Genomic DNA, 15,950 nt, shown 5'->3' with positions numbered 1-15,950 from the left:
ACAAATACTGATATTCTTGTTTTCCAATGCTTATATATTTGTTGCTGTTGTTTGTTGGGCTGGCTAAACTCCTTGCATTGACTAGGGTTATTGAGAGCAAGCAGTCTTGGCTTGTTTCTCGTCTTAAGAGAAATGCTTTCAACATTCCACCATTATTATGATGTGTGCTGTAGGATTTTTGAGGATGTCCTTTATCAGTTTATGAGATGTTCTTTATCATCAGCAGATGTTGAATATTTTGAGTAGTTTTTAATGCATCAATTGACATGAGTAAACTGTTTCCCCTTTAATGTACTAATGGGTCCATATTTCTCCTAGTCTAATATTTCATTATAACTTTGAGAAATGTCTTTTGCTGTATTTCTTCTCAGTTCTCCCTCTTCGCCCATCCCACAAGTTGTTGATCTTCTTGTTTCCTCCCTCACTCCTCTTCTCTCTCTCTCTCTTATTTTCAAGCTCCTACTTTTTGTAGGTTTCCCAATCTATCAAAGGTTGGGGGATGACCACCTGGTTTTCAGACACTGTGTCTCCCCACAGTCTGCTCCTTCCACAAGCAGGTTTCAATCCAAGCACTGGAGTAGAAGATATGTGGCTTAAATTCCAGTTCTGTCAATCTCCAAAAATGCACCAAGACAGATTCCCCCCTGCCTTTTAGTCTCATCCATAAAATCCTATCTCATCTGCGGGTTGGTTGGAAACTCCGACGACCAAATGCAGTAGAACCTCCCTGCAAATTACTCACAGGTAAGGGTTTGGTGTCTTTGACACTAAGATTGTCAGAGATAGTGTGAGGTAACCTACAGCTTGGATTTTGAAGCTAATGGAACCTAGATCCACTCCCAGGCAGCAGTGTGACCTTGTGCTTGTTACTTTCTAAACCTTTCTAATCCTTCCTCCTTCGTCCAGCCTGCAGAAAAAAAGATGCAAAACACTCGTCACATAGTAAGAGCTCAGTGAATTTAGCAGTTATTAAGAGATAATGCACGTGCACACAGCCTGAAAAACATCAAATATTCCATAAATATAAGCCGTATGCCATCGGTGGGTTCGAGGCTCCGAAGGCCCGAAGTCAGCTCCCCAGCACCAGTATCAGAGCCCAGGTACCTAGTAGGTAGGGTGATGAGGAGGACTGCAGAGAAAACTCCTCTGAGCCTCGAATCCCCACTGCCGGGCTTCCAGGAGCACCAGGCTGTAACTAAACTCCCTAAGTTTGGTGAAAAAAAAAAAATGCCAAAATGACTGGGGAAGGAGCAGCTGCGGCCACTCTCACATTCGCGGGAGGGCGCCTGCTCTCGCTTTCTGGGAGCTTTCCCAGGAGTTCAAACCAGCGGAAACGCTCCGCACCACCAACCGCAATCACGACTAACTAGTCGAGAGTAACAAGTGCGCTCCCGGATGCAGTCGCTAGGCGGGGCTCGTCGCGTCCCGCCCCCGAACCGCGTCCCCGTTTGCGCACGCGTGATTCCTTTCCTCTAGCGCTCCGGCCCCCACACCAGCTACGTTCCTGCGGCGCGTTCCAGGCACTTTTCTGACGCAAGGCGCGGCAGCTCGGAGCCGAGCGGAAGTGCAGCGCGACTACTGCTACAGGAGGGGAGGGTGAGGGAGGTGGAAGCGGAGCCGGAAGTGTGACTAACCAGCTTGTCTCCCCGACGCCCGCGAAGCAGGAAGGAGAAGGAGCCCGCCTGGCGGGGTGTGGCCCCGGGAGGCGGAGGGCGCTGCGATTGGCCCTCGGCTGTGGCGACGGCGACGATTGGCCCTTGCGTGCGGAGGGAGGTGAGAAGGGTGGCGGCGGTTGGAATTCAAAAGTGGCGGGTGTGGCATCGGGATAGCCACCGGAGTCCGGAGCGCGCGTGCTTTGTGTCGCGAGCAGGCGAGAGAACACGGGTGCCAGGAGCCCCGGCGCCGTGTCCTCTTCCATTGTGCTCTCCTGGAGCGTGTGGCACGGAACTGGACATGGAGCCGCAGGTGAGTAGAAGCCGCGTTGGGTCTCCTGCCCCCGATGCTGACGAGCCTCCTCGGCTCCCGGCCCGCCTTGGTCCTGCTTGTTTGGAGGGCGAAAGTCCGTGCGTCCCCGCACAGTGGATAGGACGGACGGAGAGGGCGGGAAGCAGCCCCAGGAAGTAGGAATGCATGACAGCCCGTCCTCCCCTGATTTCAGGGAGCCCCATACACCCTTCCACACTTTCATGTCTCTAGGATTTCCCATTTCGGATTCTCAGGCTTGCCTGGCTCCTGCCTACTTCTCGGTTCCTACCCACGATTGCAGTGTGTGATTGAGAAAGGAGAGATCTGAGATTCCGTCTGCCGCTGGGGAAATGGTACCTGAGGCCAAATCCCCGCTGAGGATCTTTCCAGTCCCCTCTCCTTGCTGTCGCTTTGGAGTGCTGGAAGGGATAGAGGGATTGGGATAATCTGAACGGAAGGACTCCTCATTCTCTCTCCTTCTCCAGGTTTTACAGAGATCTCTGCCCCCTGAGACTGGTTTGACTTAGTTTCTTCTCTTATCAGCGACCTACTGCGCCCCACAACCATCTGCAGCCTCCCCTCCCCAGTGGAGAGAGATGTGTGACAGCGAGAGTGTATTGACTTTTGGTGCCAGAAAAAGGCTCCTGTCTGGATTCTCTGTTTATTATTTACTATCAGATTTACCCCAAACAAGTTTCATCCTGAAGAGATGTTCTTTGTATTCTGACAGCTGAAGAGCAGAGCAGTATGATTGTAACATGTAAAATAATGGAAGCCTTCTCATGTTTACTGAGCACCTACTGTGTGCCAGGCACAGTTGTAGATACTTGGGATGCAACGATAAACAAGACTAATCCCTGTCATCTCTCTAGATGCCATTCTATGAGAAGCCGCCATTCTGTGGGGAGATGGGAAATGTGTCATGTTAAATAACTCTATTCTTGGTGTGTATTTCTGCAGGCAGCAGGAAAAATAATGTCACCTCCTTTTTTTCCCCTCCCTTTTTATTTGCATAGAAGCCTGTGGTCTGACTATATCACAGTTTAAGTGTTCCCCCACTGGTGGACTCTAGTTTCATTCCTTTAAAAATATATTGAGTCATGCCATATAGCAGACATTATACTAGTTATATAGTTGTGAACAAAACAGATATGTTCTTATGCTCACAATCTAATGTAAGGAAAGACAATAAACCAATAAACTAAAATTGAAAACACCAGGGCATCAAATTGTTCCAGAGTTTCTCTATAGGGATGCACTGTAAACATCCTTGAGTATATCTCATGGTATTTGGAATCTCTTCATGTTGTTTCTTACAACTTCATGTGAATCTGCAATGAGGTTTGTTTTTTTTTTTTTAAGATTTTATTTATTTATTTGACAGAGAGAGAGATCACAAGTAGGCAGAGAGGCAGGCAGAGATAGAAGGGGAAGCAGGCTCCCTGCTGAGCAGAGAGCCCGATGCGGGGCTCGATCCCAGGACACTGGGATCATGACCCGAGCCGAAGGCAGCGGCTTAATCCACTGAGCCACCCAGGTGCCCCTGCAATGAGTTTTAAATGAAAAGTTTAATTTGGAAACAAGAATAGGGGCGCCTAGGTGGCTCGATCCGTTAAATGACCAACTCTTCGTTTTGGCTCAGGTCATGATCTCATGGGTCATGAGATCAAACCCCATGTAGGGCTCTGCACTCAGTGGGGAGTCTGCTTGAAGATTTTCTCCCTCTGCCCCTCCCCCTACTCAAGTGCACTCTCTGTCTCTCCAGTAATTTTTTTTTAAAAGATTTTATTTACTTATTTGACAGCACACAAGTAGGAGAGAGCAGCAATGGGAGAGAGAGAAAAGCAGGCTTTCCATTGAGGAGGGAGGAGCCCAATGTGGGATTTGATCCCAAGACTCCGGGATTGTGACCCCAGCCGAAGGCAGATGCTCAACTGACTGAGCCATCTAGGAGCCCCAAATAAATTTTTTTAAAAAAGAAAAACCAGCCCTTCCTCCTGTTCTCTTGGTTGTTGGAAATGTGGCAGGCATCATTGGAATCAGCCTCTCCTCCATCTCCCTCACTGCCTGCCCTCTACCTCCCCTCACCAGGCCAGCTCCTAGTTAGATCAATACTTGGCTTCCAGTAATCCAGCACTCTCTCAAATGGATTTTTACTTAGCCCTCAAACTCCTAAAACAGCCCCTCCCGGCTGAGTTCCATGAAAATTAAGCTCTATGCATCTTTTATATCTAATGAATTAACTTCTCTCTTATGCTTCTAGAATGGCAAGAGGTGTATACATCTTTGGGAGAATTGAGAAAGTGGATCATTTTTTGAAGAGCTTAATTTTCTGGTACTCTAGTTTGGAAAGAATACTCTATAAATTTACTTCTGGGAGAGCAGGGATTTTGTTCATTACTCTCACCCCAGCTTCTAGAACAGTGTCTGGTACAGAGCAGTCTTGCAACAAATCTTAGTGCAACAAATCCTTGTTGGATGAAGGAAGAAAGGAATGATACATTGTTTCTGCCTGTCATACCCCTCATCTACTTCCATTCATTCCTCACGTTGCTATTTTGGTATAAATCTAGTCTTACTATTCTGAAAAAATCATCAAGGTCCCTCTTGCCTTCAGTAAACGCTAGACTCTTCATGGCATGCTGACTGCCACAATCCCTTCCCTTCATCTCCCCACTTTCCATGCATACTCCATGTGTCAGCTAAACCGAACAACTTGACGTTCCTTGCATGCACCCCTCCTTGCTTTCTGCCTGGGATGCTCTTCCTTGGCCCAAGCTCCTTGGCTAACTCTTTCTCATCCTCGAGGTTTTGCCTTAAAAGACCTTTTGGAAGTATTTTCTGTCACTCTCCCCTCTGAACTACATGCTCAACCCCTCCTTCGGGCACTTTTTATGGTAGCTGTCAGTAAAGTTTTAATAATCTCTTTAAATGCTTCTCTTCCCCATTTTTTCATGAATATTTTGGAGGCAGGGATCACATCCTGGGGGATCACCAGATCATTTTCTGGCACATAACAGGGCACTAAGTAAATATTGAATGAATGAAGTAAGCCAGACACTGGCCTTGGAATTAAGAGTTAACTATAGTGAAGATCAGAAGTTGAACAATCTACATAGTGCTGTCCTGATGGTGGGATCAGAGATGGTTTTAGCACTGAGAAGTTCTGTGTCCTCAGAAACCCGTTAGTTCTGTGCAATCTAGAATGGTTGTTCACCCTAGACAGGAGTAGCCATGAAATGGACATAATCTCCAGGCACCAAATTGAGGTGCAGGAGAGGGTCTGTCTTTCCCACTGCCCTCCCCCACCCCCGACACACACCTCCACTTTGGTGATCTCCACACCGGGTCATGCTGCTTCTTAGTCTTCTCTATGTAAGTCAGCTTACTTACAACTCATTATTTTTTATAAGTAGGCTCTTTTGTATATTTTTCCTGTGCCTGATCAGAAACTGTTATTTGGTTTTCCACATAAACTAGACTAAAGCCTCAACTCCCTCTTAGCCTGGCATCAAAGTCCTATGGGTCAATATAGTCCAGCAGTTAAACACATGGCTTCCAGAACCAGACTATCCAGATTCTAACTGTGGCTCTGCCTTTTACTCACTGATGACCTTAGACAAGCTATTCTACCTCTCAGTGCTTTCCTTCCCTCATCTGCAAAATGAGGCTAATAATAGCTCCTCCTCAGTGGGCTGCTGTATGGATTAAGTTGATACAGAAGAAGCATTTAAAACAAATTCTAACACGTTACCCACTTGAGGCGCCTGGGTGGCTCAGTTGGTTGAGCATCAGACTCTTGATTTCAGCTTAGGTCATGATCTCAGGGTCATGAGATTGAGCCCCACATGGGGCTCGGGCTGGGTGTAGAACCTGTGTAAACTCTCTCTCCCTCTCTAAAAATAATTTAAAAAAAAAAGTAAAATATTACTTGCTCCTCCCATTTAGTCTTTAGCCTTATGGGTCATCTGCTCTCTCTTAGTTATGATTCTCCATTGCAGCTGAAAGAGCCTGTTGGTTTCCCAGCCATATCATGTGTATGTTTGAGATTTTGCCATCTGAAAAAAGTGTCCATTTCTCTGTGCTTGTTTATGTATTTATTTAAGGTTTTTATTTTTTTATTTGACAGATACAGCAAGAGAGGAAACACAAGCAGGGGGAGTGGGAGAGGGAGAAGCAGGCTTCCTGCTGAGCTGGGGGCCCAAGGCGGGACTCAATCCCAGGACCCTGGGATCATGACCCGAGCTAAAGGCAGACATTCAACGACTGCAGGGGGCCCAAGGCGGGACTCAATCCCAGGACCCTGGGATCATGACCCGAGCTAAAGGCAGACATTCAACGACTGAGCCACCCAGGCACCCCATCTCTGTGCTTGTTTAAGTACTACACTTGGGGTGCCTGGGTGGCTCAGTCAGTTAAGCGTCTGCCTTTGTTATGATCCCAGGGTTCTGGGATTGAGCCTGGTATTAGGCTCCTTCCTCAGCGGGGAGCCTGCTTCCCCCACTCCCTCTGTCTGCCACTCTCCCTCTCTCATGTACATGCTCTCTCTGTCAAATAAATATTTTTTTAAAAAATAAGTACTACCCTTAAAGTTAGCTGAAGTCCTGCATCTGTCCAACTTTTCCCTTAGAGCTTTCTCCCACTTTTGCATTATGTATCGCTTCTCTCTGTGCCTTTTCACTGGCACATGATCTGTTGGCCTCGGTTTGTGCACAAGAGGTCCTCAGTCATTGCTTGTTGGTGGTTGAGAATTAGGCTAGGGGACCAAAGAAGGGAGTTCTTGGGACATTTTGGACTCTAGGGTGTGTCTGAAGAGTCTCTCTTTTCCCAGCAGAGGTCCCCCTTGTTGGAAGTGAGGGGGAACATAGAGCTGAAGAGGCCCCTGGTCAAGGCTCCTTCTCGCCTGCCTCTCCCGGGAACCAGGTTTAAGAGGGGACCTGACCAGATGGAGGATGCCTTGGAGCCAGAGAAGGTGAGCTGGGTGTGGAAAAGCTGTGTGTGTGTGTGTGTGTGTGTGTCTAACCCAATCAGGGAGAGTAAATGGACCCCATTCTTGTCTGTCTCCAGAAAAGGACACGAGGCCTGAACACAGTGACCAAAATTGCCACGTCACACCCCAGACCACCAGCCCTCACTGTGAGGCCACAGACACAAAGCCAGACCACAGGTGGGTTCTAGCAGTTGGCAGGAACCAAGGGCATAGAAGTCCAGTGCTCTTCAGATCTCTTATTTCTTGTCTTCCAATTTTAGCTTATTTTGAATAGGTCATAGGTCTCACTTGTTTCAAAATTCCAAAGACACAAGGCGTACCTGGGTAGCTCAGTGGGTTAAGCATCTGACTCTTGATTTTGCCTCAAGTCATGATCTTAGGATCATGAGATGGAAACCCAAATCAGGCTCTACTATGGGTGTGGAGCCTCCTCCCAAGGAGGAGAATCCCAATTCTCTCTCCCTCTCCTTCTGCAACACCCCCCACCTCCAAATTCCAAAAGCACAAAAGTCATTACACAGTGGAAAGTCTCCCTCCTACCCCTGTCCCCCAGCCACTCAGTTCCCCTCCCCAGGAGCATTCTGCGGATGTTCTATCCCTTCCAGGGCGTTCTGTGGGCGTTCAAGCAAATCTGGACATGTTCTCCAATATTTTTTTAATATATATAAATGGTAATGCACTTGACACATGGCTCTGCCCCCTGCTCTTTTTGCTTATCTTGGTGTCCTTTTTTTTTTTTTTTTTTTTTTAAGATTTTATTTATATATTTGAGACAGAGAGTGTGAGTGAGAGAAGAGTGAGCAGCAGTGGGGGGCAGGAAGGGCAAAGGGAGAGAGAGAAGCAGGTTTCCCTCTGAGCTGGTAGCCCGATGTAGAGCTCCATGTGGGGCTGGAGCCCAGGACCCTGGGAATATGACCTGAGCTGAAGGCAGGTGCTTAACTGACTGAGCCACTCAGGTGCCCCTTTCTTCCTGTCTCGAGTAATATCTGCCCTAGGAAAGATATCTTCAGAAGCTGGCCAGTCTTCAGGGAAGAGGGAAGTTATCTTATTTCTAATCCTCAGAAAAAAGCAACTTCTCTGCGCCTGGCCCAGCCAGAGTTCATGTCCCCCTGAGACTGATTGTCTACTTTGTCCTCTCCCATCTCCCAACAGCTCCCAAAGTTCCCAAGAAGACAGGACCCCACTGTTCCACAGCTATAGGCACAGGTAATAGTTCTTCAGAGCTGGGGCTGAGGGGAGATCTGGGGTATATGTAAAGGGAGATGATGGAGGCAGAAGGACAGTGGTGCTGTGATTCCTTAAGTTAACTCCCCGATTCTCTAGTGTTGAAGAATCAGAAACCAGGCCCTGCCGTTCCTGCCCAGAAGCCTGGAGGTAGGTGCCAAGCATAACCACTGGGTGAGAAGCTGGGATAGGGAAGAGAGGAGGTGGTGAGCACCCAAAAAAATTCATTTGGGTTGTTACCTGTCTGGAGGGCAAAGAGGTGTTGCAGCAGGTGTGGAGGCCTTAAAGGCTGAGAGGGAGGAGAGATGGAAAGCTATGACCTCCCTGACCTTTTTCCTTTCTGTGCCCATCTTAGCAGCTGCCCCTCCCACGCTGGGAGGGAAGAAACCCACCAAACGTCCAGCCTGGGACTTAAAGGGTCAGTTGTGTGACCTAAATGCTGAGCTGAAGTGCTACCGGGAGAGGACTCAGACACTGAACCAGGAGAACCAGCAACTGCAGGATCAGCTCAAGGAGGCCCAGCAACAGGCCAGGGCCCTGGGGGCAGAGTGCAGGACACTGGAAGGGGAGTTGGCCAGGGTGCAGGCCCAGGCTGAGCAGGGCCAGCAGGAGCTGGGGAACCTCAGAGCCCGTGTCCTGGAGCTGGAAGAGCAGCTGGGCACACAGCAGGGCTTGGTGCAAGAGCTCCAGAAAGAACAAGTAGGATTACAGGAGGAGCGAAGGGGACTGGCTGCCCGGCTGGAGGAGCAGGAGGTAAGGGCCACCTTCTCACCAAACGCCAACTCTCCTTTCTGGGTTACCCTGAAGTCTCTTTGGGCTTGGAGTCCCTGGCCACCTCTTTCCAGCAGTATTTCTCTGTCCTTCACCCCTGCCCACTTCTCTGACTATATTTTGCCTTCAGCCCCACTTCTCCCTACCCTGTTTTCGTAGCAAGCCCCCTCCCCAGCTGTGTCTCCCCTAGTCCTCCATCTCCTCCTCTGTCTCTTTGTTTGCTGATCAGAAACCCCCACAGTGTTTTCTCTTCCTCTTCTCATGTCTGTTTGCCTACTTGGTGAACACCAAATAGATGGAATTACTTGCAGTTTCTCAAATGATTCAATCTTCTCTTCAGGACGTGTGAGTGCACGTCCCTCTTTGTGGAAAATTCTTCCTGTTCTCCGTCTTTTCTTTGGTTTATTCTGATACTCTTAGGCATCAGCGTAACTACCATTGTCCCTGTGACCCTTTTGGGGATCCCGTAACACTCCCTAATCTGGTACCATGATTCCTACTTTCCTTACCTCTTTCCCTAGCAGACTGTGAAGTCCTTCGGGACAGGGACCACCCTGGCTCCACCCCCTGCCTCATCATTACTTATCCTTATGCTTCGCTATGTCTCACCCTCTGTGTCCATTCCGTTCTGGACAGAGGAGGCTGCAGGCGTCGGAAGTGGCTCTGTCGGGCAGCCAAGCGGAGGTGGCATCTCTGCGACAGGAGGCTGACACCCAGGCGGCCTTACTGGTGGAACAAGGAGAACGTCTCCATGGGCTAGAGATGGAGCGCCGGCGACTGCACAACCAGCTGCAGGAACTCAAAGGCAATATCCGTGTGTTCTGCCGGGTGCGCCCTGTCCTTCCAGGGGAGCCCACCCCATCCCCGGGCTTCCTCCTGTTTCCCTCTGGCCCCGGTGGGTCCTCAGATCCTCCAACCCGCCTCAGCGTCTCCCGGTCTGACGAGCGTCGTGGGACCCTGAGTGGGACGCCAGCCCCCACCACCCGCCACGACTTCTCCTTTGACCGGGTTTTTCCACCCGGGAGCGGGCAGGACCAAGTGTTTGAGGAGATCGCCATGCTTGTCCAGTCAGCCCTGGATGGCTACCCAGTATGCATCTTTGCCTACGGCCAGACAGGCAGTGGCAAGACCTTCACCATGGAGGGCGGGCCTGGGGGAGACCCCCAGGCGGAGGGCCTGATCCCTCGGGCCCTGCGGCACCTCTTCTCCGTGGCCCAGGAGCTAGGCGGCCAGGGCTGGACCTACAGCTTTGTGGCAAGCTACGTAGAGATCTACAATGAGACTGTCCGAGACCTGCTGGCCACGGGGACCCGGAAGGGCCAGAGCAGTGAGTGTGAGATTCGCCGGGCAGGGCCGGGGAGTGAGGAACTTACTGTCACCAATGCCCGATATGTTCCTGTCTCCTGTGAGAAAGAGGTAAGTCCCAAAGGGCACTGGGACTGGAGAAGTGGGGAGGAGTGTTCAGGGTGGCCCAGGATGCAGGTGGAAGGGGGAGGGGACAGGAGAGAGTGGAGGGGTGGGGGAAGAGTAGGTCTTGTGGGTGGGTCAACACATCAGTTCTGGCCAGTGGGCTGTAAGGTTAATCTGTCTGCCTTAGGGAACAAGGGGGTGGAGTGATGCACCTGCCGAGAGCTTCCTGGCCCCTGCCGGCTGCCTCTCAGGTCCCATTTCCTGCTGCTACTCTTGCTCAGCTCACTCTAGCCATGCTGGCCTCCTGGCTGTTCCCCAGCCATCTCATCAACAGTCTCCTGTTGGGGCCTTTGCCTGAATGTTCCTCTCCTCCAGTGGCTTGCCCCCCTCACTGCCTTCAGAGTTTAAGGCGCTGAAGCTGTCCCTGGCCATCCTGTCGAAAATTGCAACCCTCACCTTACCTTCACATTCCTTACTGTTCTCCCTCCTCAGTACTCTTAGCCACAGCTGTACGTTATACTGCGTCATTCTGTCTCTTCACTGGCTAGAAAGAAATCTTCAAGAGGGCAGGCGCTGACTCTGGTTCATTGCTACCAACATAGCTTGTATGCTGACCCCCTGCCTGCTTTTGCCCCTTGCTCCCATCCCCAGGTGGAGGCCCTGCTCCAGCTGGCCCGCCAGAACCGGGCAGTGGCCCGCACGTCCCAAAACGAGCGATCATCACGTAGTCACAGTGTGTTCCAGCTACAGATCTCTGGGGAGCATGCTGGACGAGGCCTGCAGTGTGCAGCTCCCCTCAGCCTTGTGGACCTGGCTGGGAGCGAGCGGTTAGACCCTGGCTTAGCCCTTGGCCCTGGGGAACGGGAACGCCTTCGGGAAACACAAGCCATTAACAGCAGCCTATCCACCCTGGGGCTGGTCATCATGGCCTTGAGCAACAAGGTGGGAATGGGGATGGGGGGCCGGTAGGACCTGGGGTAAATTGAGACTGCTCATGCCTAACCCTGTCCTATCCTAATCACCTGTCTCCCTCAACCCTCTAGGAGTCCCACGTTCCTTACCGGAACAGCAAGCTCACCTACCTGCTGCAGAACTCTCTGGGTGGCAGCGCTAAGATGTGAGTGAAAGGGACAGACAGAGCAGTTGGGTGGAGACTGCGAGGCTGGGGTCAGGGGCGGGAAAGAGGCAACAGTGTCCACCCAGCCACTGATGCTGGGGTTTGGCCCCCTCTCCTCTCTCCACAGGCTCATGTTCGTGAACATTTCCCCCCTAGAAGAGAACGTCTCTGAGTCCCTCAACTCCCTACGCTTCGCCTCCAAGGTGCAGTTACCACCAAGCCCAGGCGCCGTTAGGACACCTGGGTGGTTGTAGGCTTCTTCATTTTGACCCTTTAGGAGCCCATTCAGCCCTTCAGGCCAAGGGCACATTCATCTGGAAAGGATTGCCAGGCATCTGGGGCGCCACCTCTCTGGATCCATTTTTAGCTATTGGGTCTTGAGGTTTTTTAATTTTTAAAAATAGGTAGTTAAAGAGGTCAAAAATGAAGTTTTACCACTACCCCTGTGCATCCCATTCCCCCCACCTGTCCTGGTAGAGGTAGTCGTTTTTTTTAACATTTAACATTTTACCTTTTTTTCAGTGTTTCTTCTTGCAAATAGAAACTATGCATGTGCTTATTCCCTCCTTCTTATACGGAAGCCGTCTCTCTCTCTTTTCATATATGTATGTTGTTCTGTACTGTGTTCTGCTTAACAAGACAGCCCTGAGATTACTCCCCACCAGCACACAGAGATCATCCATTATTTTTATGTCCGCCTGGGACTGCACTCTGTGGCTGCACCAAAGTTTATCCACCAGTTCCCTCTACTGGACACTTGGATTGTTTCCACCCTTTTTTCTATTCTAAACAAGACCATGTTAACTAACCTCGTCCATACACGTCATTTTGTATTTGTGTAGTTCCATCTAAGTAGGAGAGCTTCTTAGCAGTGGGATCGCTGGATCAGAAGAGACTTAGTTGCAGGTTCCTGGGTGGCTCAGTCAGTTCAGTGTCCATCTCTCAATTTCAATTCAGGTCATGATCTTAGCGTTGTGAGGTCAAGCCCCATGTTGCATGGAGCCCACTTAAGATTCTGTCCCTCCCCCTCTGCCCCCCTGCCCTGTGCATGCACACAGTCTCTCTCTCAAAAAAAGAGAGAGGGGCGCATGGGTGGCTCAGTTGCTTAAACGTCTGCCTTTGGCTCGGGTCATGATCCCAGGGTCCTGGGATTGAACCCTGCACTGGGCTCCCTGTTCCTCGGGGAGTCTATTTCTCCCTCTCCCTCTGCTTGTGCTGTCTCTCTCTGTGTCAAATAAATAAATAAAATCTTAAAAAAGAGAGAAAGAGAGAGACTTAGATGTTTTTCAGACCATTCCAAGTAGTATGAAGTCAGGCTCCAAAACCCACTTAAACATTAAGTGGAGGGAAGGCATGCCCTGAATTCTCTAGGAGACTAATGCTTCTGCCACTACAGTTTCTTTACTGTCTGTCTCTGGAGGATAATTTTCCCCTCTGACTACTCCTTTCTTGAGGGTATAGCCCTATGGTGGGTTCTGGCTTCATTCAGCATCTCTGGTCAGGTGTGCCCTTCTGCTGTACCTGCGCTTCCCCGCAGTGAGCATCTGTTGCTGCCAAGGAAGTAGTCTGTTCCCTTGGTACCCTGCCCTGGGCTTCTGTTTTGATCAGGATTCCCCTGGCTATCTTGCAAGTTCAATTATATCAACATCATTAACAGCCAACAGCATAAACTCTTTAGTATCCTAAAATAATTGCGTTATTAAATTTCTCCTGATTGTCTCAGAAATGTCTTGATTATATTAGGCTTGTCCCAATCCGGCTCAAAGCAAGGGGCACCCATTCATCTTGTTGAAATGAAATGTCTCTTAAATTTCTTTTAATCTGTAATAATCTCACCTCTTTTATGGTATTTATTTGTTAAAGAAATAGGGTCATTTATCCTGTAGAATATACCATATTCTGGATTTTGGCTGGTTGCTTCCTCCTTCTTCCAAACTTTTTGTTATCTAGTCGATTTAGGGGCTTGATCAGATTAGAATCAGGCTTATATTTCTTGACAAGAAAACTTAGACAGTACCATATACTTTCTATTGCATCAGGAGGCACCTAATATCCAATTGTTTTACATTTAATGAATAAAAATCAATCACGGGATTTGGGTGTTACCAGCTTGTTACCATTTGAAAACTCCCTATTGACTTAGTGATTTCACTTAGTGATTTTATAGAACAATGATCGCACCTACATGTATTATTTCATTAGGGAGCTTAATTTTCTCTAACTTTACATTTATTAGTCTCGTCTCTTTTATAAAGAACTTTCCCTTGCCGTGTATTTGGTTACTCTGAAATCCAGTCTGTAAAGGAAAGGCAAGGTAAATGCTAGATTGTTTATCAATTTTCAGTCTTAGAAGTTGGTATCTTGGCAGCTTCCAAAGGTGACCATGTGAGTTTTTATCTGGGGGGTGTTATTTTACAGATGTTATGGATTTGATATATATCCTTTGTAGTCATTATTCTTTCTGATGCTCAAATTGCCCCATCTTTGGCCAGTGGGAGCTCTTTTTGGTTGGCTCCTGTGTCCTTTAGACAGGACTCAGTAGTCTTTTTCTTTTTAAATTTCTTTTCAGCATAACAGTATTCATTGTTTTTTGCACCACACCCAGTACTCCATGCAATCCGTCTCTAATACCCACCACCTAGTTCCCCCAACCTCCCACCCCCTGCCCCTTCAAAACCCTCAGATTGTTTTTCAGAGTCTATAGTCTCTCATGGTTCACTTCCCCTTCCAATTTCCCTCAACTCCCTTCTCCTCTCCATCTCCCCTTGTCCTCCATGCTATTTCTAATGCTCCACAAATAAGTGAAACCATATAATTGACTCTCTCTGCTTGATTTATTTCACTCAGCATAATCTCTTCCAGTCCCATCCATGTTGCTACAAAAGTTGGATATTCATCCCCCAGTAGTCTTTTTTCTAGATTCATCTTGTCAATATCCTGCCTAGACTTGGGATCATTTATGTTCCAAGGAGACTTAGTTCTTAAATGAGTGTTATTCATGTTTTGTCTAACTTTATTCACCGGTAAGTGGTGGGAGAGCTTGGGGTCTCTGGGCTACGGTATTCTGAAAATGGACACTCCATCTCGCTCTGCTCCTGTGTGTGACTTCTATCCCTTCTCAAGCAGGCCTCTTCACCTCCTCCAGACCTGGTGTGGTTAGTGGGCATAGACCTAACCTTACCTGAGACCAGCCTAAACCTGCCTTCAAAGCCCTTGTTTCAGTATTTTCTGAGGGCAGCCCCAATACTGGGAGTGGGAGACAATCTTGGAGAAAACCGTTATTTTGGTTATTCAGAAAATGTTTTTATCCTGTCTAAACCCTCTGCCCGCAGGTGAACCAGTGTGTTATTGGTACAGCCCAGGCCAACAGGAAATGAAGACAGATCCAGATCCTACATGTGTGTTTCGGGGTGGGGTGGGGCGGCTGAGGGATGCTTTGTTGGGGGGGGGGGGGGGCTCTGTGTGACCTGGGTCTATCAAATAAAGAACAGTTTTTTGTTGTTTTTTTTCTTTAAATAAAGGTTTTATTAGCGATGGCCCATATCTGTAAAAATGGAAACTATGGATCTACTCTGCCAAGTATTTGTGTTTTTTGCAGAGCAAGGGCTTCAGCTTTCTCCCTATGAGGCCATCTCCTGGAATCTCGCCCAAGCCTCCCATACCACCCCCGCCCCCCAGTTGTCTTCAAGGAGATGTGCCGCAGGCCACCCAGCCCCACTCAGGAGCGCTCCTCTCGTGGGTGTGGGAGGGTGGGAACCCGAGCCCAGGGGCGGGGCCGGCGCGCCCTCCCACAAACTGCCGGCTCTTCCTCCCGCCCTTTCCCTGCCTTCCCGTTCGAACCGCCGGGGCCAGCCCGCCCGCTGCCCATTGGCTGGCTCTCGGCGGCGTTACCGCCTCGCTGCTAGCTCTCCCGGCCGGTGCACCCGCTCTGGAAGCGCTGGGCGGGACGCACGCCCGCTGACTCCCTCGCGCCAACCGCTAACGGCCACCGCCCCATAAAGGAGGGGCTCAATCTTCACAGGTGCCGCGCGCGGGAGGGGTCACGCGTGCGCAGAAGCGCGGCCGTGGTGTGGGGGGGACTTGCCACGGGGAGGGCGGGGCCGGGGGCAAAGGCGGGAGGAGGGCGGGGCACTCCAGGGAGGAGGGCGTGGCGGGGGCGAGGGAAGGGTGAATGGAGGGCGGGGTCGTGAACTGGGGCCGGGGGGCGGGACTTGGAGTGACCATGGAGGTTGGGGGGGCAGTTAACGGATGTGGCATGGGGCGGGGGCCAGGCTGGAGGCCCGCTGCCGGGAAGTGGGGGGGATTTCCCTCCTGCCCCGAGGACGGGTCTCCCTTCGAGGAAGGGGCTGCGGGGATTCCCTCTCCCTCTGGGCCTTGACTTCCCACCCGCCCCATACACGGAGAGGCCACCACTCGCTCCGCGCCCTCCAGGCCCTTTGGAGGTGAGGGAGGTGGGGTGAGGTGGTGCCCGCC

General features: G+C 50.1%; 1 protein-coding gene across 3 annotated transcripts; it reads left to right on the top strand.

Annotated features, from left to right (window-relative positions):
• The first annotated feature begins 1,819 nt into the window (after positions 1-1,819).
• Positions 1,820-14,901, top strand: KIFC1 (kinesin family member C1). Of its 3 annotated transcripts, none has more exons than XM_044255399.1 (11): positions 1,820-1,965; positions 6,800-6,937; positions 7,033-7,132; positions 8,108-8,161; positions 8,279-8,329; positions 8,538-8,932; positions 9,587-10,366; positions 11,012-11,302; positions 11,404-11,477; positions 11,605-11,680; positions 14,810-14,901. In XM_044255399.1, the coding sequence occupies exons 1-11, from the start codon at positions 1,954-1,956 to the stop codon at positions 14,852-14,854; spliced, it is 2,016 nt and encodes a 671-aa protein (XP_044111334.1). In that variant the 5' UTR covers positions 1,820-1,953; the 3' UTR covers positions 14,855-14,901. The 3 variants fall into 3 exon arrangements, with proteins under 3 accessions (XP_044111334.1, XP_044111326.1, XP_044111318.1); XM_044255391.1 differs by having other exon boundaries at positions 8,535-8,932; XM_044255383.1 differs by lacking the exon at positions 14,810-14,901 and having other exon boundaries at positions 8,535-8,932; positions 11,605-12,438.
• Positions 14,902-15,950: the final 1,049 nt, after the last annotated feature.

This window comes from Neovison vison, chromosome 1 (assembly GCF_020171115.1).
Source record: "Neovison vison isolate M4711 chromosome 1, ASM_NN_V1, whole genome shotgun sequence".
In the NCBI taxonomy this organism is placed as follows: domain Eukaryota; kingdom Metazoa; phylum Chordata; class Mammalia; order Carnivora; family Mustelidae; genus Neogale; species Neogale vison.
The sequence above is the reverse complement of the archived record's forward strand: the minus strand, read 5'-3'. Positions and strand labels throughout refer to the sequence as shown.

Coding starts and splice junctions, on each gene's coding strand:
- KIFC1 (XM_044255383.1), top strand. Junction 8,330..8,534: donor TCCTGCCCAGAAGCCTGGAG/GTAGGTGCCAAG, acceptor TGCCCATCTTAG/CAGCTGCCCCTCCCACGCTG. Junction 11,303..11,403: donor TCATGGCCTTGAGCAACAAG/GTGGGAATGGGG, acceptor TCAACCCTCTAG/GAGTCCCACGTTCCTTACCG.